At 37.3% G+C, this 25,833-nt stretch overlaps 1 protein-coding gene across 1 annotated transcript; it reads left to right on the top strand.

Annotated features, from left to right (window-relative positions):
* The first annotated feature begins 24,752 nt into the window (after positions 1-24,752).
* LOC108102238 lies at positions 24,753-25,400 on the top strand. Its single transcript, XM_017206977.1, has one exon. It carries the CDS (start codon positions 24,753-24,755, stop codon positions 25,398-25,400), a length of 648 nt encoding a protein of 215 aa, XP_017062466.1.
* The last annotated feature ends 433 nt before the right edge of the window (positions 25,401-25,833 follow it).

Consider the following 25,833-nt stretch of genomic DNA (forward strand, 5'->3'; position numbering starts at 1 on the left):
CTGCATGAGCTTGACAAAGAAGTACGAGGTGATAAATAATAAGCGAAGAACAAACCGATGGTTAAGAGAATTGCCTCGCAGGTCAATAGAATTTAAGAGAGTTGCCTCGCAGGGTAGTTTACAATAGTTTTTAGTTATTATGTTAAGACCAAACTGGACCAAACACAAACAAATGCTGAAAAATGTGAACTGCTAGATAAGAAAATAGATGTGGGGTCTTAGGCGATTTTTGAGAAAAATCATAAATTAATAAGGTCCAATGAATGGCTTACGAAAATCATCAACGTCTTAACTAACAATAGATAAATTTCAAAAATGTTAGTTAATATTCTTTCTAGTTCCTAACTCATTTGATTTGTTAGTCTAATAATTTCCGGTGATGATTTAGTCGATGCATTGTTTTTATACCCTTGCAGGGCAAAAGGGTATTATAATTTCAGTCAGAAGTTTGCGACGCAGTGAAGGAGACACCTCAGACCCCATAAAGTATATATATTCTTGATCAGCATCACGAGCAGAATCGGAAATCGTCTGTACGTCTGTCCGTCTGTCCATCTGTCCGTCTGTCCGTTTCTCTTGAAACTAGTCTCTCACTTTTAAAGCTATTTTGCTGAAACTTTCCCAAAAGGTGTGTAGTTATTGCACGCAGTATATAAGTCGGAACGGGCCGGATCGGGCGACTATATAGGATAGCTCCCATACAAGGGATTGAAATACAAAATAAAATGAATTCTTCAAGATAGCGTTTTCTAACTGTTATTGAATTTCGGATTAAATTTGATCAAAATCGGATAACTCTATCATATAGCTGCCATAGAAGAGATCGAAAAATATATATAGAATTAATGGAAATAAATTGATAAAATCGTTGTTTTTTATCCCACGAGCATGAGTTTTTGAATATCAAGTTTTTTAACAACCTTTATATTGAGAAAAAAGTTTCATAAAAATCGGACCACTATATCTTATAGCTGCCATAGAAAAGATCGAAAAATCTATATAAAAATAACGGAAATAAAATTATAACATCGTTGTTTTTCATCAGACAAGTATGATTTTTAGAATATAGAGTTTTCTTACGACTCTTGAATTACGAATTAAATTTGATCAAAATCGGACAACTATATAATATAGCTCCCATATGATCTATAGTCGAAAATATGGAAAATGAATAGAAAAATCGTCTTAGCTTCGATGTTGTTTAACCTTTATACATTTTGTTCGACTGCAAGGGTATTTTTTGATGACTGCAAGGGTATATAAGCTTCGGCTTGCCGAAGCTAGCTTCCTTTCTTGTTATAACTTCAGATAATAATTATAGTTCATATATTAAAGATTATAAAGATATATATATAATTAAATCGAACCTGCAACGCTAATAATTCAGAAGAAGAACAATTATAGTTAGTCCTAATGTCTATAACGTGGATGCATTAACACTTCCCAACCAAGCTCCCGTAGCTTGTGACGCGTCACCAAAGATGTATAGGGCCTGGCGTTGTCAACGCCCTTACGATTCACCATGTCTGGCCGCTTCTGTTCAAGTGCAATCTTCAATCGCTCCAGTTGTTCACAGTAGAGGTCAGAATTGATGGTTTGGCCATAGGGCAACACTTCATAATGGATAATTCTTGTGATATACCACCATACACTCAGCAACACCTTCTGAGCCGTCAGTCCTAGGTTTGCCACCGTTTGAGACGACTCACCGTGCTTCGACCAGGATCTTTTACGCTTTATGTTGTCATATGTGATCCATTTTTTATCACCAGTGACTAACCGATCAAGAAATGAGTCGATAGTTTTGGAAAAACTCATGGGGCACCCATACATCGAGCTTTTTTTGTTAACGGACGGTTTCCGTGCTTAGTTGCAGCTCCTCTGCGATGGTTCTAATAGTCACATGACGATCTCGATCCACTATTTCCATGATTTTATCCGTATCAACGGTCACTGGTCGTCCGGAAGGCTTGGGTGTTTTGGTATCAAAATTGCCACTTCGGAATCGCCTAAACCACTGTTCGGCGGTTTGAATCGAAAGTTTGTTATCTCCTAAGACAGCAATAACACTGTGCGACAAAAAAATGTTTAAGTTGATTTTTTCTTATTTTTCACTTCTACTAATCAAAAGAAGAATATAAGTTTATGGATTTGTTAATATCAATAGCCAATCAGCTTTTACGCACACTAAAATGTCCCAAAAACGCGCGTTTTTACATATTTCACAGCCTTATAATCACATATTGGGAAAATATTTTTTCAACGTTATAAGCGTTCATGCAAGTTCAATATCTATTAATTAAAATGTATTAAGCAAATATACCGTTAGGCTTTTTATAACAATGCTTTAAAATTTTTTCTCCCAGCTCTATACTCTGGGCGACTTTGTATGGAACTTGTTACGCGAGGATACCTCTGAAAAAGCCAAAAAAATCAGGAAAAAAATTCACCTTAAAAAAAAATAATAGTTTATTGGAAGTAAAAAAAAATAACATTTTGTGTTAATTATTTTCATAATAATAATTTCATAAAATTTACCATGAAAAAAGAAATCGTATCACTTAAAAGGTGGCATAAATATTTTTGTACATAATTTATGCACCTTAACCGAAAACAATCAAAAAAGTAACTTAAACAAAGATTTTGTTAAATTTTGTCGCACAGTGTAATCTGTCTGCGAGATTCCGCATCAGTTTTTCCCTGTGCAAAATAAAATTTCAAAATTTTTTTTGAAATAATTTTTTAACGTGAAAGCTCATGTAAACAAACTACTCTATATGTAATTTTAAAGGTGATGCCAATACCTTTCAAACGATATACATCATTGCCAGATACGATTATATTGACTTCACAAGCGAAGCGCGAAATTTGAATGTAAAAACCGGTATGCCATTACCAAACAACCTAATATAAATGTAGTAATTTTTTTTTTTATTTGAATCCGCAGGGCATATTTAATAAAACTGATAATAATTCAGAAATACTGTAGTGGCCAGTTGAGCTTTTACGATAAAGAACTATTCACCCCACCCTCGCATAGATAAATGTAACTTCACAGGTCCGAAGGCCTAGTTTACTCTCTACCAATATCAATGCAAATAAGCGAGATAAGCACCAGTCGCGCTGGCAAAAATCGTACGATTCAACCGTTGATCAGAACTGCAGTTGAAAGCTTTTCAAGAGCGGCTTATCTACACTTCGTTTTCAACCTTGCATTCAATACCTGATCTGCGCTCTTGGTGGAAAGTTCGATCGTTCAATTTTTGGCTTAGGCCTAATTAATAAACCTCGTGTTACCCTTATCTTATATAATCTCGATCTGTGGTGTATTAATATAACCAGGAGGTTATTAATAATAACTAGTGAATTTGTGATAGTGAGTGAAAGGTAAACAAATGCAGAATTTGTGGGTCTCCAATTTAACCGAATTTTTCTTAGGGATCCGCATAAGAAGGCGAGGCGTCAGACGTATATCAGTAGATCCCGTTGAGGGAGTCTGCTCCTACATTAGGCCGAATACAGTCTGATCGCCCTACGCCTGCTCAACAAGATTGCATCAGTTCCAACTTGCCCAAATTCTTGAGGAAAGTGGCCCAGAGGAAAACATAACCTCCGGTGGCGAGATTACGCAACCGCCACGTAGGTTGACATTTGGACACCGGCCGTTCAACGCAAGATCATTATTATTCAACGCGGAGTACCTACCCATCGACACTCAGGATCGCTTTACTACGAAGGTGCAGAAGGTGTAGCCACATCTGGCCTATACACCTGGCCCTAGCACCAGCCCAGCAACAACTCGGATCGTGCCACTGTAAGGAGCTGCCAAGACGACCATAAGTAGGCCAACGGCTGAGGACAACGTCCAGCCCGTCCAGCGATCTATGTCCGGCCATTAGGAGTCTCTATTTTGTATCCCTTTAATTTGTCTTTGACAACTTGCTAATTGGCATGAGTGCGGTATTTGTATAGGTCATTTAAAGTAGATTTTATTAAATATTTTGACCAACAGCTCATCAACGGACATGTGAACTTGGGCCCAACTTTACAACTCGTATCATGGAGCAGAAATAAAAAGGTCGTGAGTACTAATTAAAACGAATATCTATTTTAAAACCTATAATTGCCGCCCTATTGTCATTAAATGCATTATTAAATTCATAGCTTAAATTCATAAATATATAAATGAAAGATTGATCGTTCTTACTTAATTAATTGTGAAATGAAATTTTATTAAATATGAAACGCAACTTTAATTCTTATGTTAGGAAATTCTTAAATTGTTATATATATGAATCAATGGAACATAGAGTAGATAAATATGATTATAAATTGTAATGGTACGGCTGGTAATTGTTTTCGCCACAGCCTCGGTTGGAGAGGGAATCGGACGTTCAGTGCACTATGCTGCGCTCTGCGCTCAGCTCGCCGGTATTGGGGTCGGGGTTTTTCCTATCCCTATGTTCTCCTTTAACTCACCACACTCGATAAATAAAAAGTGCACTTACTGACTCTACTCTACTAAATAAATAAAAAAAAATAATCAAAAATATCAGCATAATGATCCCCATCGGTATAGTTGATAGAAAGAGGCAAGCAAACACGGTTGTGGTGATCTTAGTTGGTATTGATCACCCGTTCTGTACCCGCCCTACCTTGGTAATGATATGGAAGTTGGCATTACCCCTAACACAAAATCAATACGTGCTCTAACCTCGATAATTCCTCGGCATTATGTAATTAGACAGACTCACGATATCTTTTAACTGTTCATACTTTAATTAAATTCCAAAGATAATAATACTTATAATTATACATTTTCATTTTCCTTCAAAGAGTTGTGCTTAATATTCAAATCATTTTTGCTTGAGATTAATATTATTTTTAAATGCTAAGAAATTCAACTTAATTCATTGTAAATTCAATAAAAGCCTAACGCAAGAATGTCAACTTCGGTTGTACCCACTAAAGGTTAATTCATTTTCAAATAATTTCAAGTACCACTTACATTAACCTACAACAAGATCTTGGGCCCAACAAACTGTTTGTAGCTGTGGAACAATCGTTAGTAAATATATATATATAATATATGTAAATGAGTATTCATATAGATAGTAAAAATTTTATGCTGACATTAATCGTTAGAGGCTGTACACATGATATTACTTAAACTAAAAATTTCAATTAGGGGTTCATCAAATTATTCAAACAAAAGATTTCAAATTAAAATTCAAATTATTTTAAAGAGGTTGACATTGGCACAGAGCTGACACAAGGGTTAATATTCAGCGGTGCCAAACTCTGGTTTGCTTTCCAATACAGGGTGGTTCGTGTACTCACGACAAAATAAGGTTACATGTTATGCAACGCCATGTGCTCAAATTTCTGGTTGTTGTTGTAGCTTAGATGTTTTTATTTTTCACTTATCACTGAAATGTGGCTACTGTGTCCTCCTGTCGCTCTCATTGCTCCACAGATTCCCCTGGGTAGGGTATCCCAAAAAGGTTAAGGCGCATCCCACTAATATTGACTGCAAAGTTGGGACACCGGCGGCAGCAAAATTTAGTACACATATATGTATGTGTGTTTGTATGAAAGCGCGCAGCGCCAAGGCTGAGCCGGCCGCCGGTGACCAAGATCTACGGAAGATTTACTAAATTAGCGTTCCCACACCTCTGTATGACTTTAGCAAATTTACCTTCAAAAACGTCAATTCAAAACACTGATTCACTGCAGGTAGACTTTTGAGTCTCCTGATCGCTGCACAAAATTTGCGGTTCTCCGCCCACTAGCCTAAATCTGGACTTCGCTGTGGGTGCGGTTCCAAACACGTGGTTGGTTTTCACTCTTGAATTGAAATTTCTCGTTCACAAAAATTTTACGCACTGTGGCGGTAGAAGATCGGCAGCGAAATGATCGAATCGCCCGAATATTCTAGCAGCGTGGCTATCTGTTCATGAGCTTTAACGGGACTATTCCTGGCACTTAGCGAAGTATGCAAGCGAGATAACTATACGATTTAAGCTGAAGCAGTATAGTTGATCTTAAAGCTTGCATGCTCGAGCTAGTTTAACCCTTAGCTGTCCTAATAATTTTTGTACGTCCGTTATAATTTAAAAATCTTGTCTTTCTGTTCACTGGCCACTACACCCACAGATTATGTTCCTGGGATTTCGAGGGAATCGTAATCTGAAAAAAGGTCAGTGCGATTAATAAAGGTTTATGTTTTCTGAATATCCTTTAGGTGGTAAACTCCCATTTTCCTACCGGTTTCGTTGGCTAATTCGTAGTACACTGGACTGAGTTTTCGTTTTACTGTGGCTGGAATGAATACATGCGCTAATTTGTGACTGAATTGTTTACTAGCATTGCTTTGCGTAAAATTACGTACATAAACTTTATCTCCTACGCTGAATTGGATGTTTCTACTTCTCAAGTTGTATATTTTTGCATTAGCCTCATGAGCCTTTGAGGTATTGATCTTAGCCTCCAGTCTAGCCAACTGCAAAGCATTCGGATAAACTAATCTAGTATCGTCGGAGAGTAAATTGAGTTTTCGCAACAATTCATAGTCTTTTCCACACAAAATCATGTTTTGTCCAAAAGTAAGAAAGTAAGGTGAAAATCCGGTGGTTGTATGTAGACTAGATCGAATGGCTCCGTTGATCTCGTTCAATTTCTGATCCCAGGTCGTATGATCTTTCCCTACGTACGCTCTTATGGCTGCTAATACTGAACGGTTTAAGCGTTCACTTGCGTTAATCTGTGGTGAGTATACAGCAGTACATACGTGCTTAATCGAGTATCTAGTAAGAAAGGCTTCAAAGAACCCTGAACGGAATTGCGATCCATTGTCTGTGAGAATTGATTCAGGAACTCCGAATGTAAATAAGATATGCTTTTCAAGGAATTCACAAATTTTTTCCGATGTAAATCTTTTCAACGGACAAAGGAAGTGAAACTTGGTAAACTGATCGACAATAATCAGTAACCCAATGTTCCCTGCCTTCGAACGAGGATATGGACCTAACAAATCCATATAAAATCGCTGGAATGGTCTATCTGTTTCTCTGGGTTTCCCCATAGGTGGTCTGAGTACAACATTTGGACTTTTTGTCTGCTTACAAACGCTACAATTGTTCACATATTCTCGAATTTGAATAAGCATCTTCGGCCAAAACAGGTATCTTTTGAGTTTCTCCACTGTTTTACCTATACCACAATGAGAAGAGCCTGGAGAATCATGAGCTTGTTGCAGGACGCTTTTAACTAGTCCCGAAGGTACCCATAATTTCCATGAACCTTCATCCGATTCACTGTTTCCAGTTATCGCTTCAGTACGCTTATATACATATCCATCTGTGATCTTAAGATCGGGAAGTTTCTCTTGATTCTGACGAATGCGTTCGATCAGGTCGAGATATTCCAAGGAGCGAAAATCTTCGGATTCTAAATCAATAATTGGACCTACGTCCACAAATTCCTCTACTGATTCATTCTGTCTGGAAAGGGTGTCTGCTATGATGTTTTGAGAGCCCTTCCGGTGTTCAATGCGAAAATCGAAACCTTGAAGTTGTAAAGCCCATCGAGCGAGTCGACCAGACAAGTCTTTCTGCCGCATAAGCCATTGTAATGCTGCATGGTCTGTAACTACCAGAAAATCTTGTCCTTCTATGTAGGCGCGAAACTTCTTTATACCCTTAATAACTGCGAGACACTCCAGTTCTGTGACGGTGTAATTCCGTTGAGCCTTCGATAGTTTAACGGACATGTAACCAACAGGCATCTCGAAACCATCATCATTCTTTTGAGCAAGAACACAGCCAAGGCCAAAAGAACTAGCGTCACATAGCAACACGAAGGGTTTTGAAAAGTTAGGTGTTGCAAGGATAGGAGCTGTTGTCAGTCTACGTTTCAATTCCTGAAAGGAGTTTGTCGCTGCTTCATCCCAAACTAACGAGGTTTTGTTTTTCTTAAGCATCTCAGTCAGTGGAAAACTTACAGAAGCGTAGTTTTCGACAAAACGCCTATACCAACCCGACAATCCTAGAAAACGTCGAAGTTGTTTCACTGTAGTGGGAAGTGGAAATTCGTTAATAGCCTGAATTTTAAACGGATCTGTTTTAATCTGCCCATCTGAAATTAAGAAGCCTAGATACTTAATTTCTCTCATGCAAAATTTGGATTTTCCCACATTTATCGTAATCTTCGCTTTTCTTAAACAAAGTGCAATTTCTTGTAAAAGAATCAAGTGTGAATCAAAATCTTCTGATAAGATCAATAAATCATCGAGATAAACAAAAACTCTATTCCGAAGTTGTGCGGGTATAACATGGTCCATTAGTCGGCATAAGGTCTGCGGCGCATTGGTAAGCCCAAACGGCATGACCTTATACTGGTAGAGAGGGCGGTTCGGTACAGTAAACGCAGTATACTGACGCGAATGCTCTTCTAACGGTATCTGCCAAAAAGCATGTTTCATATCGAGACCAGTTATAAAGCGAGCAGGAGGTAAGCGACTCAAAATCCCGTCAATATGGGGTAAAGGGTACGCGTCCTTCCTGGTATGCTTATTAACTTCGCGAGAATCTAAACACAATCGAACCTTAGTGCCTTTCTGGACAATAACGCAGTTACTACTCCATGGACTATTAGAAGGTTCTATTATATCAAGAGCTAACATATTATCTACTTCTGCAAACATAATTTTCTCTCGCGCAGGTGAAATTGGCCAATGTCTTTGTTTCAACGGCTTAGCATCGCCTACGTCGATAGAATGGGAAATTATATTGGTTCTGCCTAGTCCCTCCCGTTCATACGACGGAAACATCTCCTTGACACTATTCAAACGATCCTGTTCCTTACTAGAGAGACTATGTAACTTAGTTTCCGGTTCTTCATATTCCGATGGACCAACATCTAGTTCTCCTATAGTTTCGTCAAGGATTCTCTCGGCAAGTTTGAATTTCTTAAAGAAATCTATTCCGAGATAGACGTCTTGTTGTAAGTCTGGAATAATACAAAAGTCAATATTTTCGTTCAGATTTCGGTACTTTATCGAGGACGTTATAATGCCTTTCACGGAACTTAGAGCACCACTGGCAGTTTTCACTTTTCCAGAACACTTGCGTGAGCTTGGATGAGCGAGAAGCGCTTTAGCTGCATTGTTGCCAACACAACTAACGGTTGCTCCGGAATCTAATAAAGCATCGTATCTCTGATCTTCTATAATCAAGGGTGTGTACAAACGATTGTCTTCTTTTCCATATATTGATGAAATCAAAATACGCCGAGTTTTAATAATATTCTTCCAAAATTCCCGTAACCGTAAGGTTGATCTTTTGGGTTTAGCCTCAAGTGAAATTTTATTTAAACTACCGAATATCCGATTTCGAGCTTTCAAATAATTAGACCATCTGGTGTGAAAAGGTAAAAGCCTTGTTGTTAATTCTGACTCATCTACTTTTTCGCCACTCCCAGGTGTGGTCTGAATACTGATTTTATTATGGCTGGGTACGGATGTGTCTAAAGCTGGTTGTTGGACACATCCTTCGGCTGGTTTTCCGAAGGGTTACACTTGCTACAGCGGGGTTTATAAACGTTCTTGGTTCCGCAACCATAACAAAACACACTTCTAGGTTCTAAACAATTGTCCCATCTATGTCCTGGTTTATCACAGTTCCAACAGGATATCTTGCTGCGCATAATGGCTGCTACTATTGGTTCGTGATCTTCCGAAGGTTCTAATTCGGTGCAAATTTCAGAAATATTTTTACGATAAGCAAAAGGTTGCTTAGAAGAATTGTGCCTCAATTCGTTATAAAATTGTTCGTGCTTTTTCACTTCCATCATCAATTTCTTAATTGACACGATATTAAGGTGAAGTAATTCGTGTCGAAGAGAACTTTTGGAATTATCGATCAAGAGTTTTACTAAGTCTGGTTCTGTCAATGTTCGGCCGAGCCTATTAACTAATTCCTCCATGCCAAATTGGTAGGAATCAAAAGGTTCATTATCTCCCTGCTTACGCTTTGCGATACGTCTCCATACATCAACGTCGTTATCAACATCATCGTATTTGTCTCTAAATGCAAAACAAAAGGTTTCCCAAGTGAATTCTTCATGTTTGCGATGAAACTGCCAAAACCAATCGCACGCCTTTCCGGAAAGGAGTAAGTGCAAATGATCGCATACAAGTTGAAAATCGTTTCCTAAAGTCTGTGCCGTCAACGAACGAACGCGATAAATAAATTCTGAAGCGGATGGACTGTCTTTGCTATTATCAAACTTTACCTTCCAATTTTGAAATACCTGACCAACTTTCTCTGGTGAAATCGAAGCTGTAGATCTATGACTGTTATTTCTTAAGTCCAGATCGTGATTGGACATATCGACCGGATCCGTATGTGAAGGACGAAACCTTGCACTAGGATCGCTACGATTAGAACTCAGACCTAACAGATCGAGCTGTATTCTTAAAGATGTGTTTATGTGATCTGTCAGTTTGTCTAATAAGGTCTTCTGCTGAGTTCCCATAATGGATTTTACTATATTAAGAATTTCGCTTTTATCCGTGTTATTAAATGAATGGGGTTGCTGACTATGATTTTCTAATGAGTTTTGGCTTCCCCCTCTCTGCATAGATCGGGTAACCATACCGGACCTGTTGTTCATACCTCTGGGTCTACCTCTAGCTCGATTAGAATTTCTACTTGTTCCTGGACCATCAAGCGAAAGTCTTTCTCCACTTGCGTCATTCGGTTCTGAGGGTGGATTCCCCAAACCTGAGCTAGCTGCAAGTTCAGCGTTGCTAATTTCGGTTCCCAAATCTACATTTCCTCCCATAAGCAATTCTGTAGTACAAAGAGCGCGACATGCCGGACAAGCTGGAGAATTCTTAAGCCAATTTGTCAAACACGCGTGGTGGAATTGATGTTTGCACGGAGTCGTTGCCAACAATTGGTCTTTCTCAAGTTTTTCATGGCAAATCCGACAATGGCCGGGACGGTTTTGCGTATTTTCAAAGCTATTATCATTACTTGCCATGTCTGTAAATTTTGTTTTATATCAAATCAAATTTTGTTTTTAATATCGTCTGTCTATTTACTATGCCGAGTCGTTATCGAGTCTTCTGCTCCCTTCTATCACTATAAAATAATTGATTGTAAAATATAAATTGTTTTAGTTACTGTCTAATACTAGTCGGAACTTCAAAGACCCTCCAAAGTCCGCTATTCTAGTATCGAACGATAACTATTACATAGGCGGAATTTCTTAATGTGTCTGGCTGGGTCGATAAATCCGAATTCCCGAACTTATATCGCAAATTCCCTCGCTCAGATACCTCAAGAAAAACTCCCCTAAAAATACCACATGGGTCCTGGTTAGAAAAATCTACAGTTCTCCCAGTCATCCTTGGTAGACTAAACCTCATAGAATTTAAAGTCTCATATTCCAAAAGCTGACTAAAAAATCCTGAACAATAAATCTAATATCCAGACCCCAAACTATAAATAAACTAATCGCTGGATGTTCAAACAGAGCTTACGTGAAGACTACTAATTCATCGATCTTTTCGGTGTTACCCTCAATCGACTAGGTGCCTTTTTATCTGTAAGGATAACGGTACGATTCTGTTAGCCTGCCCTCACGTTATGGGCTTCAATTTATCGGTAAGATAAATGATAGAATTCCGATCGTCAAGGGCCCCACGTTGGGTGCCATATTTATACTGTAATGGTACGGCTGGTAATTGTTTTCGCCACAGCCTCGGTTGGAGAGGGAATCGGACGTTCAGTGCACTATGCTGCGCTCTGCGCTCAGCTCGCCGGTATTGGGGTCGGGGTTTTTCCTATCCCTATGTTCTCCTTTAACTCACCACACTCGATAAATAAAAAGTGCACTTACTGACTCTACTCTACTAAATACAAAAAAAAATAATCAAAAATATCAGCATAATGATCCCCATCGGTATAGTTGATAGAAAGAGGCAAGCAAACACGGTTGTGGTGATCTTAGTTGGTATTGATCACCCGTTCTGTACCCGCCCTACCTTGGTAATGATATGGAAGTTGGCATTACCCCTAACACAAAATCAATACGTGCTCTAACCTCGATAATTCCTCGGCATTATGTAATTAGACAGACTCACGATATCTTTTAACTGTTCATACTTTAATTAAATTCCAAAGATAATAATACTTATAATTATACATTTTCATTTTCCTTCAAAGAGTTGTGCTTAATATTCAAATCATTTTTGCTTGAGATTAATATTATTTTAAATGCTAAGAAATTCAACTTAATTCATTGTAAATTCAATAAAAGCCTAACGCAAGAATGTCAACTTCGGTTGTACCCACTAAAGGTTAATTCATTTTCAAATAATTTCAAGTACCACTTACATTAACCTACAACAAGATCTTGGGCCCAACAAACTGTTTGTAGCTGTGGAACAATCGTTAGTAAATATATATATATAATATATGTAAATGAGTATTCATATAGATAGTAAAAATTTTATGCTGACATTAATCGTTAGAGGCTGTACACATGATATTACTTAAACTAAAAATTTCAATTAGGGGTTCATCAAATTATTCAAACAAAAGATTTCAAATTAAAATTCAAATTATTTTAAAGAGGTTGACATTGGCACAGAGCTGACACAAGGGTTAATATTCAGCGGTGCCAAACTCTGGTTTGCTTTCCAATACAGGGTGGTTCGTGTACTCACGACAAAATAAGGTTACATGTTATGCAACGCCATGTGCTCAAATTTCTGGTTGTTGTTGTAGCTTAGATGTTTTTATTTTTCACTTATCACTGAAATGTGGCTACTGTGTCCTCCTGTCGCTCTCATTGCTCCACAGATTCCCCTGGGTAGGGTATCCCAAAAAAGGTTAAGGCGCATCCCACTAATATTGACTGCAAAGTTGGGACACCGGCGGCAGCAAAATTTAGTACACATATATGTATGTGTGTTTGTATGAAAGCGCGCAGCGCCAAGGCTGAGCCGGCCGCCGGTGACCAAGATCTACGGAAGATTTACTAAATTAGCGTTCCCACACAACTCTGTATGACTTTAGCAAATTTACCTTCAAAAACGTCAATTCAAAACACTGATTCACTGCAGGTAGACTTTTGAGTCTCCTGATCGCTGCACAAAATTTGCGGTTCTCCGCCCACTAGCCTAAATCTGGACTTCGCTGTGGGTGCGGTTCCAAACACGTGGTTGGTTTTCACTCTTGAATTGAAATTTCTCGTTCACAAAAATTTTACGCACTGTGGCGGTAGAAGATCGGCAGCGAAATGATCGAATCGCCCGAATATTCTAGCAGCGTGGCTATCTGTTCATGAGCTTTAACGGGACTATTCCTGGCACTTAGCGAAGTATGCAAGCGAGATAACTATACGATTTAAGCTGAAGCAGTATAGTTGATCTTAAAGCTTGCATGCTCGAGCTAGTTTAACCCTTAGCTGTCCTAATAATTTTTGTACGTCCGTTATAATTTAAAAATCTTGTCTTTCTGTTCACTGGCCACTACAAAATGAAATATAGGATTTAATTAAAATAATGAAGTTTGAATAAATAATAATAATGGTCTGTCGAGTACTTATGTCGAACACTTCGTTAATAATGTGGTAGAGATCGTTTAATCTTGGCCAAGGGACAATGCAAGAATTTAAGTAACATTGTCATGGAAGGGAGGGTAAAGACTTAAGGGATAATAACATCTAGATTCCCAAAAGAAAGTATCGGATCCTCAGTTGATTTTCAGTGTGTCGGCGCACTACAATATTAAATTAATTGTTTTATGGCTTAACCATTAGTCTTGATTGTTTGTCCTTTTGATTATTACGCACTAGTAAAGTGTGGTAGCGTGCAACCGTACCCTCTCAAGCAAGGAAGAACCCCGACATCCGACGAGCTAGAACCGAGCCTAGCAAGAGTGCGTATCCCAAGCTTGAAGGTATAAGGTCCTCTCTAATAGTATCTTCCATCCGCTAAGAGACGAACGACTATCGAAAGATAGAGATAGATTTTGCTCACCAGCACCCCCGTACACTACACATTTTTTTGGCGCCCAACCCGTGAAGCTCGACAGCTTGCATACTTGGGTGAGTACACAAGCTCTAAAACTGAACCATCCATTTTTGAAACACAATAAAACTAACTTCATTAAATTAACATATTGGATTGAGAGCATCGATTTGGAGGAGATAGTCAAATTTAGGAATACGCGATTTCATTTCAGATTAGAATTGATCGACCTAAACATAGCCATCAGAAAACCATAGGAGTTCATCACCATATGTTTCTTAACTCTGATTTGTTTACATTTTGATTTTCTTGGAATACAGTATACTCCCACTTTAACGTCTGTATATTGTCCGATTTCCTAGTGAACAAAACTAGAGACCATAGACCAAGTACAACCCAATTCTGAGGGAAGTGATCGACATAAAGAAAGACAGACCAAATAACTAAATAAATATATTTTGATTATAAAAAGAATAAATTAATATAAAATGGCAGCAAAACATAGCTCGGAAGGGGTACCAGAAATACCACAAGAAACCGAAAACTGCTGTTCTATATGTAAAGAAAAATTTACACCAACAGTTTTGACAGCAACAGCACCTTGCAGACATACATTTCACAAACAATGTGTTCTTGATCACCTAAAGAGCACACAGACGTGTCCTATTTGTAAAACTGATTGCAATGAAATGAATTTATCTTATTCGAATAACACTTTGTATGCTGAAATAAATGCCGCAACAGCTGGACCATCTAGCATAAGCGAATATCAAGATAACAATGACAGCGCAAGTTACCAAGTAAGGAGAAACACCAGATCAACCAGAAACCGTGGTACACCTCCAAGACGAGGAATGACAACTAGAAATACACAAAGAGGACATCTAGATAGAATCCTTGCAGAGCCACCAGCCATGTCCGGTATGACATTAAGTACTCAAGTAGAGATTACCAACTATATACAGTCTACCATAAGCTCACAGCAGGCACAACTTGTTGATCAACTCACCTCTTACCTGGCGAAGACTATTGAAACATCTATAAAAAGTCAATTGGAAAACTTACAATTATCTCAGCCCACTCAAACAAATTTCACACCTGGTATTAATCCACCGCTTAGGGAGAACCTTAGGAACCACCCAGAACAACACCAACACCATTCCAACAATTCGGGGGATAATTTCGAAAGAATAGGGTTAAACAGAAGCAACACAAGCTCATATGTTAGCCCAGAAAAGGTGTCAGGAATTATTCAAAAATGGGGATTAAAGTTTGACGGCAGCAAAACCAGCCTCAGGATGGACGAGTTTTTGTACAGGATAGGCTCACTTACCAAACAGAATCTAGGTAATGATTATGCTTTACTGTGTGACCATTTGTATCTTTTGTTTTCGGGGAAAGCCAGTGATTGGTATTGGAAATTCCATCGCAACAATCCAAATTTCAATTGGAATGAGTTTTGTTTCGAGTTTAGGAAAAGATTCGAAGATATTGAGACAGACTACGACATTTGGGAGGGAATAAGGAAACGTAGACAAGGCGAAAACGAACCCTTTGAAGATTTCCAAGAGTCTATGGAACGTCTAGTAGATAGACTTCAGAATGGAGTTTCTGAGGCACAACTGGTCGAATTATTAGTTCGAAACGCAAAGCCTAGCCTACAACATGAGTTGCTGCATCTTAAAATCGCTAATAGAACACAGCTTAGATTCGAAATCCGCAGACATGAGCAGTTTTATAATAATCTTAGAACGTTTAAGCCAAAACCTTTTCGTTCTTACGTAAACGAGATAAGTGCGGAAGACGAGGAGACAGCTATAGTAAACGAGGGTGAAGAAGTAAACCAAATTCAACGTAGGCCTATCACTTGTTGGAACTGTGACAAACAAGGTCACAGATACGATGATTGCATGGCTAAAAAAACTATCCGTTGCTTCGGTTGTGGAGCTAAAGAACAATACAAAACAACTTGTCCGAATTGTAATCCGGGAAACCAGCAGAAGGATGTTTCTCTGAGCAACAAGGAGACACATCCATAAAATCCGAAGTTGCAAAACCAAATCCCAACACCCAAATCAGTGACTGTCAGGAAACAGAAAATTTAAATCAGTCTGAGATTCATTTTTCCTTTGTTCCTTTACATATAAGGATACAAAATTACATGAATAAACGCAAAGAAATATTTGAAAAGGTAGATATTATTGAAGCTAAATTAAAACCCAAACGATCAACTAGGAGATTAAGAGAGTTTTGGAAGAAAGTTCATCATGATCGACGGAAGTTAGTTTCCGCTATAGTTTTAAGCTCTGATCAGAGACTTTACACGGATATTCCTATAGAGGGTAATACTTATAAAGCGTTGTTGGATTCAGGAGCTACAATTAGTTGTGTAGGCGGCTTAGCTGCGCAGAACTTATTAAAACACAAAAACGTAAAAAAATGTTCTGGTGTAATTAAAGCTGCAAACGGAACAGAAAGCAAGGTAGTTTCAAAACTTATAACTTCTGTAACATATGGGAATAAAATAGAAGATCTCGAATTATTCATAATTCCCGATCTTAAACAAGACGTATATTTAGGTATAGATTTTTGGCAAAAGTTCGGTTTGCTTAATAAAATTACGAATAGTAGTAAGATAGTTTCGGAGCTAGATCTAGGAACATTAGACGATAATGAAGAGCCTCCAAATTATCACCAACTGAATGAAGGTGAACGACTTAGACTTGAGACAGTTATCAAAAACTTTCCGTCATTTGCATCTGAAGGTTTAGGTCGCACTAGTTTGGCCACACACAGCATAGATGTTGGGAGTACTAGTCCTGTTAAGCAGCGGCATTGGCCGGTTTCACCAGCTATAGAAAAGCTGATGTTCGCTGAAGTAGATAACATGCTAGCCTTAGATGTTATTGAGGAATCAACGAGTGCATGGAGTAGCAACTGTGTTTTAGTGAAGAAGGGGGACAAAAATCGTTTATGCCTCGATTCTAGGGAAGTAAACAAGGTTACAAAGCGAGACGCGTACCCACTTCCACATATAGACGGTATTTTAAGCCGATTACCGCCAGCTAAATTTATAAGCGGTATCGACATGAAACATGCATACTGGCAGATTCCATTAGATGAGAACTCACGACAATATACTGCATTTACGATACCAAACCGTCCTTTGTATCAGTACAAAATGATGCCCTTTGGTCTCTGCAATGCGGCCCAAACTCTTTGTCGTCTGATGGATCGAGTGATACCAGCTCATCTCCGTAATAGGGTTTTTGTATATTTAGACGATCTATTGGTTTTGTCCGAGGACTTTGAGTCTCATTTGCTGTTACTACAAGAAATAGCCTTATGTTTGCGTAAAGCCAATCTTACTATCAACGTTAGCAAATCAAAATTTTGTATGAAAGAAATCGTATATCTAGGTTTTATAATTGGAAATGGACAGATAAGAACTAATCCAGATAAAGTAAAGGCAATTGCCGAATTCCCAGTGCCAACATCGGTTAAGCAGTTAAGAAGATTTCTAGGATTGTCCGGTTGGTACCGACGTTTCGTAGAAAACTTTGCTACTATAAGTTTTCCTTTGACTGAGCTTCTGAAAAAGAAAAAGTTGCTAGAGTGGAATGAAGGGGCGCAGCTCGCTTTTGAAACCTTAAAATCTTGTCTTACAGCTTCACCCATACTCATTACGCCTGACTTTTCTAAGCAATTTGTTTTGTTATGCGATGCCAGCTCTTATGGTATTGGTTGCGTGTTAGCTCAAGAGCGCGAGGGAGTAGAACTACCGATTTCGTATATGTCCGAGAAGTTGTCTAAGGCACAGCGTAACTATTCTGTGTCCGAATTAGAATGTCTTGCCGTAATTAAAGGGATAAAAAAATTCCGTGCGTATATTGAGGGTCAGGATTTCTTAGTCATAACGGATCACGCAGCACTTCAATGGTTAATGCGACAAAAAGACTTGTCAGGGAGATTAGCTCGATGGTCAATGAAGTTAAGAACGTTTACATTTACCATCAAACACCGTAGCGGTTCTCAGAATGTCGTAGCTGACACTTTGTCTCGGCAAAACGATCCAAGCATTGATGAGTTTTGTCAGAATGGTCCGATAGTGGACTTAGACTCTGCCCACTTTAAATCTTCAGAATACACGGACTTACTAGAAAATATATCCGCCAACCAGTCCAAATTTCCCGATCTGCAAAGCAGGGATGGGTACATTTATAAGAAAACTTCGTTCGCATCAGACGAGGCCAACCAGGAAAACGTCTGGAAACTCTGGGTTCCTACAGCTTTGGTACCAGATATTTTATACCAGGCTCATGATTCACCTAGTTCAGCTCATTGTGGTATGAGCAAAACCGTGGAAAAACTTAAGAGATATTTGTTTTGGCCATACATGGTCACGCAAATACGCAACTATATATCTGACTGCGTAGTTTGCCGAACCACAAAAAGTCCAAACACTATTCTTAAACCACCAATGGGGAAACCGTTGACTTCAGATAGGCCATTTCAAAAGCTATATATTGACCTGTTGGGGCCATATCCTCGCACGAAGAAGGGCAATATAGGTTTACTCATTGTAGTTGACCATAACACTCGTTTTCATTTTCTGTGTCCGCTTAAAAAGTTCACGGCTCCTAAAATTTGCGAATATTTGGAGGGGGCTATTTTCTATACTTTCGGGGTTCCAGAAGTAATACTTTCTGATAATGGTAGTCAATTTAAATCGAGTTATTTTCAGGCTTTTCTTACCAGTTTTGGAGTACAACAAAAATGTACAGCCATTTATTCCCCGCAGGCTAACGCCAGTGAAAGACTTAATAGATCAGTATTAGCAGCAGTAAGGGCTTATATTGGGAATGATCACACAAATTGGGATGACAACTTAAATGCCATTAGTGGTTCATTAAGGGCATCTCTTCACAGGAGTACCGGTTCATCGCCGTATTTCCTGGCATTTGGGCAGAATATGATTCTTAACGGCAAGGATTACAGCCTTCTACGTAGTTTGAACCTGTTAGCAGATGACACTAGGCTACAAAAGCCAGATGTTTTGCAGCTGCAGAGATGGAAAGCTAAGCTGAACATAAACAAGTCTCATGAAGAAAATGCAAATAGATACAATCTGCGAGCCAGGGAAATACAGTTTAAAGCTGGCGACCTAGTTTACGCTAGGAATTTTACTCAAAGCAACGCCATAAAGAAATTTAGCAGTAAACTAGCTCCCGTGTTTATCCCAGCCAAAGTTTTTAGGAAACGTAGTCCATATTACTATGAATTAGTGGATGAAAAAGGGAAGAATTTAGGCGTATTTCACTTAAAAGATATACAGAACAGGAAAATTTCAGATAATGCTTCCAAGAAATAATCTTGTCTCCATTATCTGTGGGTGTAGTGGCCAGTTGAGCTTTTACGATAAAGAACTATTCACCCCACCCTCGCATAGATAAATGTAACTTCACAGGTCCGAAGGCCTAGTTTACTCTCTACCAATATCAATGCAAATAAGCGAGATAAGCACCAGTCGCGCTGGCAAAAATCGTACGATTCAACCGTTGATTAGAACTGCAGTTGAAAGCTTTTCAAGAGCGGCTTATCTACACTTCGTTTTCAACCTTGCATTCAATACCTGATCTGCGCTCTTGGTGGAAAGTTCGATCGTTCAATTTTTGGCTTAGGCCTAATTAATAAACCTCGTGTTACCCTTATCTTATATAATCTCGATCTGTGGTGTATTAATATAACCAGGAGGTTATTAATAATAACTAGTGAATTTGTGATAGTGAGTGAAAGGTAAACAAATGCAGAATTTGTGGGTCTCCAATTTAACCGAATTTTTCTTAGGGATCCGCATAAGAAGGCGAGGCGTCAGACGTATATCAGTAGATCCCGTTGAGGGAGTCTGCTCCTACATTAGGCCGAATACAGTCTGATCGCCCTACGCCTGCTCAACAAGATTGCATCAGTTCCAACTTGCCCAAATTCTTGAGGAAAGTGGCCCAGAGGAGAACATAACCTCCGGTGGCGAGATTACGCAACCGCCACGTAGGTTGACATTTGGACACCGGCCGTTCAACGCAAGATCATTATTATTCAACGCGGAGTACCTACCCATCGACACTCAGGATCGCTTTACTACGAAGGTGCAGAAGGTGTAGCCACATCTGGCCTATACACCTGGCCCTAGCACCAGCCCAGCAACAACTCGGATCGTGCCACTGTAAGGAGCTGCCAAGACGACCATAAGTAGGCCAACGGCTGAGGACAACGTCCAGCCCGTCCAGCGATCTATGTCCGGCCATTAGGAGTCTCTATTTTGTATCCCTTTAATTTGTCTTTGACAACTTGCTAATTGGCATGAGTGCGGTATTTGTATAGGTCATTTAAAGTAGATTTTATTAAATATTTTGACCAACAGCTCATCAACGGACATGTGAACTTGGGCCCAACTTTACAACTCGTATCATGGAGCAGAAATAAAAAGGTCGTGAGTACTAATTAAAACGAATATCTATTTTAAAACCTATAATTGCCGCCCTATTGTCATTAAATGCATTATTAAATTCATAGCTTAAATTCATAAATATATAAATGAAAGATTGATCGTTCTTACTTAATTAATTGTGAAATGAAATTTTATTAAATATGAAACGCAACTTTAATTCTTATGTTAGGAAATTCTTAAATTGTTATATATATGAATCAATGGAACATAGAGTAGATAAATATGATTATAAATGAAATATAGGATTTAATTAAAATAATGAAGTTTGAATAAATAATAATAATGGTCTGTCGAGTACTTATGTCGAACACTTCGTTAATAATGTGGTAGAGATCGTTTAATCTTGGCCAAGGGACAATGCAAGAATTTAAGTAACATTGTCATGGAAGGGAGGGTAAAGACTTAAGGGATAATAACATCTAGATTCCCAAAAGAAAGTATCGGATCCTCAGTTGATTTTCAGTGTGTCGGCGCACTACAATATTAAATTAATTGTTTTATGGCTTAACCATTAGTCTTGATTGTTTGTCCTTTTGATTATTACGCACTAGTAAAGTGTGGTAGCGTGCAACCGTACCCTCTCAAGCAAGGAAGAACCCCGACATCCGGCGAGCTAGAACCGAGCCTAGCAAGAGTGCGTATCCCAAGCTTGAAGGTATAAGGTCCTCTCTAATAGTATCTTCCATCCACTAATAGACGACCGACTATCGAAAGATAGAGATAGATTTTGCTCACCAGCACCCCCGTACACTACAATACGCTGTTAATTTTTTTTTATAAATTTGAATTGGCTTAATAATTTTCAGGGACCGCAAATAATTATTATGAGTTTAAAAAAATTGAAGCCCAAAACAGTCTCCAAAAAAATTGGAAAAAATTGTCATAAGTTAAATTTTCATGGCGAATTCAAAAACAAGATAAATGTTTTTTTTTCAATTTTTACGAAAAAATTGATTTTTAATACTTAAAATTAATTTTAATAATAAAAAATTAGTAATAATTATTAAGTATCAATTTTTTATATAAAAATTACGCAATAACTTTTATTTTCAATTTTTATTATATAAATTGAAAAAGAAAAATTATTCGATAACTTTTATTTTAAAAATTGAAAATAAAGATTGAATCTATATATATATACATACTTATTATATACCATCTGAAAGGTATTGATGTGTAGATCATATATATACATACACATTGGATCTGGCTTCTACGGATCAAAAGATATATTAGATATATATATAGATTCAATCTTTATTTTCAATTTTTAAAATAAAAGTTATCGAATAATTTTTTTTTTTCAATTTATATAATAAAAATTGAAAATAAAAGTTATTGCGTAATTTTTATATAAAAATTGATACTTAATAATTATTACTAATTTTTTATTATTAAAATTAATTTTAAGTATTAAAAATCAATTTTTTCGTAAAAATTAAGAAATAACTTTTATTTTGTAATTTTTTGCTTTTTTAATTATAACCGTTACAGTCCCTGATAATTTTGAGAACAATAACACAAAAAAGCTGTTGATAAATTTCCTGTATTACTCACATATTTTGTTGTTTGCTCTTACTTTACTTTACGCGGTGATTATGATGCTGTTCAAGTTTAACCTGCAAAAGAAAACTTATAATTGCATTTAAATTCTCATGAGCGTACGAGAGATTAACTTATTAAAATTCCAAGATCAAATTATTTGGTTTACATTTTGTTTAGCACCTTTAGCCTGAATTTGATGTTAAATTATATTAAATCATTATACCTGTATATTAAATAAGGATTTCCTAATTTTTCCAAAATTTTCCACGTACCAAGATATACATTTTCAACCATCCAGCAGCAATATTGCCGTCGCTGTGGACGAAGGGCTTTTAGACAAACCAAACTAACAACAAAAAAAATGTATCTGAGATTTTATTTTGACACTTCGGCAAAATCAATACTCGAAAACTCACGTGGGCGGGTTAAAATAAATTATTTGATTTATTGTTTTTCCTTTTGCTATCTCGGCAAGCGGAGTTTTTTTTCAGACGACCATAAGAGATGGAATGACGCTGCGTGGGCAATTATATAGCGAAAATTTTAAAAACTTTTATTGGAAGTTTTAAGCAAAGTTGGCTGCGCTTATCAGTTTAGATTATTAAGCCAGCGATGCTGAATGAAGAGCGAAATCTTAAGATCAGCCGTTGCATGGGCTTATGCAAAAGCTTGCACTACTACCATCTTATTTGTTGTTCTAAGATGTTTCGTTCTAAAAAAAAACTAGCGACCAACGGCCGTTACAATTCATTTATAAACTCAAGCTGTCTTACTGTTGACAGCTTCTTTTTTGCTTCTTTTCATTTCTAATGCTTCTTATTTGCTAATCATATTAATTTTATTTTTTATGATTTAAATACATTTATTCTTATTTATGATTAAAAAAAATTAGAGAACACAATTTGTTTTTATTTCGAAAAGCTTGCGGGAAGGGGGAAAGGAGTTGGACATTTAAAATCTTATACTCAAGATAATTTTTATGGGCACTATAAGATACATTTTTCCGATGTAGCCATTTTTTGTACTATACATGTATATACAAAATAACTTTTTAGATTTTTGCGGGAAATTTCATAGCGATATTTCAACGGGAAATATATATGGCCGCGGCTCCATGCAAACCCAACTGCACTGTGCACTGTGTGTGAAATATGGCTCCGAGCTATAGGGGAACGCATGCGTTAGTAACCTTGAAGTAATAAGGAGAGCTCAATCAAGGATACTTAGAACTATAACTGATAGAGCATGGTACGGAAAAAATATATTCGCAGAAATTTAAATGTGGGGTCTGTTAAAGACGACGTTACTCTCCGCTTTGAAAATGATTTACCCGCAATATAATTTCTATACATATGTCTTAAATACTTTTCTTAGATTAATATTTTTCTTACAAATATAATTAAGTTAGCCAATAATTTATTAATTTTAAACTAAATTAAAAACATGAGTTGGTAGAAAACATAAAGGGAGGGTATGTGTTATGATCAAGCAATAGCTAAGCTTATTGGGCAGTGCGGACTGTCGACAGTCGAACATGACGTATAACAATTTTCCGAGGCACCATAAATATTTTTTCTGGTTACCAAGATCCCAAGACCGGAAAACGGCGAGCTCAGCTGGCAAAGTGCCTGATCGGACTCCACCCCCTCCGCCCAAGTCCTCTTAAGATTTGGGCAATAATAAGCCGACGTAACATATTGTACTCAAAATCTTTTGAGTTGAAGCTTAACAAGTTATAGAAAATTGATACCAAATTTATTAAGAAGAGTATCAATTCCTTTAATTTGTGTTCAGTTTACTGGACAGTGAGCTTTGAACAATTCAATTTAGAAGGTATAAACCAGAGGTTCTCAAGTCAAATAAAAAAATATCGTGTTTGTATACAACTTCGCTTCTGGCTAATCATCAGTTAGATAAAAAAAACACCAAAGATTAATTAATCTTCTAGAAGTTGTAGAGGCCCTATGCTCCCAGGTGGGGTGAAGAAGGAAATTTTTTTCTTACAACAGTGCACTGAGAAAAAGAGTAAGTCTAGTTCAATACGAATTAAACTACGAATTAAAAACCGCAACCAAATTATTTTGTTAGCAAGAGTTCGTGAAAAAAAATCAAAAACAATTTTTTTTTTTTTTAAGAGCATTAAATAAGTATTAATTGCATATTAAGCACTCAACATTTATGATATCAATATTTTAATGGCAAAGGTTATTATTTTAAAATGTTTGTAATATTTTGAAATCAAATTTATATCAACTTTATCACTAACATATCTCAAAATATTTTAAGCCAGCCCAACAAAATGGTGGTGGTGACAAAGTGTTTACTATACAAAATATTTTAGCTCTTACAGTTCACGATACCAATATAAAAATATCGTTCGGTGCGTATTTATAAATAGAATTCAAATATATCTTCCAAATTTTAGAGTTGCGTTGAGTAAAAATAACTTGAATCTACAAAGCTCTTCTTACAATTCGTAACTGCTTGGTCTGCCGCTCATAATAGTTATATAGGGAACAATTTTTTACATAAAAAGCAATAGTCGTGACTGATTTTCTGACGTGACCAATTACCCCTGCAACCCCACATTTAAAACATGGTATAAATAGTAGCCAACAACAAGAAAATTCATCAGATTTTGGTAGCCTCTAGAAAATGCTGTACAAACCCTCCGCAGCCAGTTTCCCTTCTTCCATTCTGCAGTTGATACTGTTCATGGCACTAGCTGCGACTGCCTGTTGTAGCTCTGGTCTGAAAACAGTACCAAAGAGAAGTATCTTTTCAGAAGACTATACATCATGGTCACCAGCAGGAGGTGTGAGTGGAAGCCCTTGGAGTGGTAGATATTCGGAGGGATTGGGGCCAACACCTAGTGAAGTGACAAACGCCATTATAGAGGCCCACAAAGCTAGATCTAACGTTGTAATTGCCCAGCAACAGTTAAATGCTGCTAAAGAAAATGTGTTAAACCAACAACGGATTGCCATAGAAAAGCAAACACAGGCTATAATTATAAATCAAAAGTCTCAAGCTGCAGCTGCCATTCAGCGCTCTGAGGCCATACAACAACGGATCGCCGCATCGAAGGCAGAAGTGGCTCACGCTGCTGCTCATGCAGCTGTGGAAGAGATACAAAAGACTAAACACGAAGCTGCCAAGCTCGGCTACTTAACACAGAATGTACACCACAGCGCCGGGCAACTCATCTACTCCTTGACCCCATCCAACAAGCATTTATCCGTATCTAATCTAAAAAATATAGGCATTGGCCCTTGGCTAGATGGCAATGGAAACACTCCTTGAAAACCAGTTAATGAATGATAAAATAAATAAATAATTTTTGATAATGCTTTGTATTTTTAGGCTTAAGAATCCTTAAAAACTCGTTTAAGATAGGAGCTGGTAAAACATAAAGAAATCAATAAAAGTATTGTAAAAAGAATGTGAGTCCACGTGTTTTTTATTTGTTCTTTGAATATATCTTAAGAAATTATAGATTACACTGTGCGACAAAATTTAACGAAATGTTTGTTTGAGTTACTTTTTTGATTGTTTTCGGTTAAGGGGCATAAGTTATGCACAAAAATATTTATGCCACCTTCTAAGTGATAGGATTTCTTTTTTTATGATAAATTTTATGAAATTATTATTATGAAAATATTTAACACAAAATATTATATTTTTTTTTTACTTCCAATAAACTATTATTTTTTTTAAAAGTGAAATTTTTTTCTGA

Source organism: Drosophila ficusphila, unplaced genomic scaffold, assembly GCF_018152265.1.
Source record: "Drosophila ficusphila isolate 14025-0441.05 unplaced genomic scaffold, ASM1815226v1 contig_636, whole genome shotgun sequence".
Taxonomy (NCBI): Eukaryota; Metazoa; Arthropoda; class Insecta; order Diptera; family Drosophilidae; genus Drosophila; species Drosophila ficusphila.

Excerpts from the sequence above, each read along its gene's own strand:
- LOC108102238 (XM_017206977.1), top strand. The coding sequence starts at position 24,753 with ATGCTGTACAAACCCTCCGCAGCCAGTTTCCCTTCTTCCATTCTGCAG.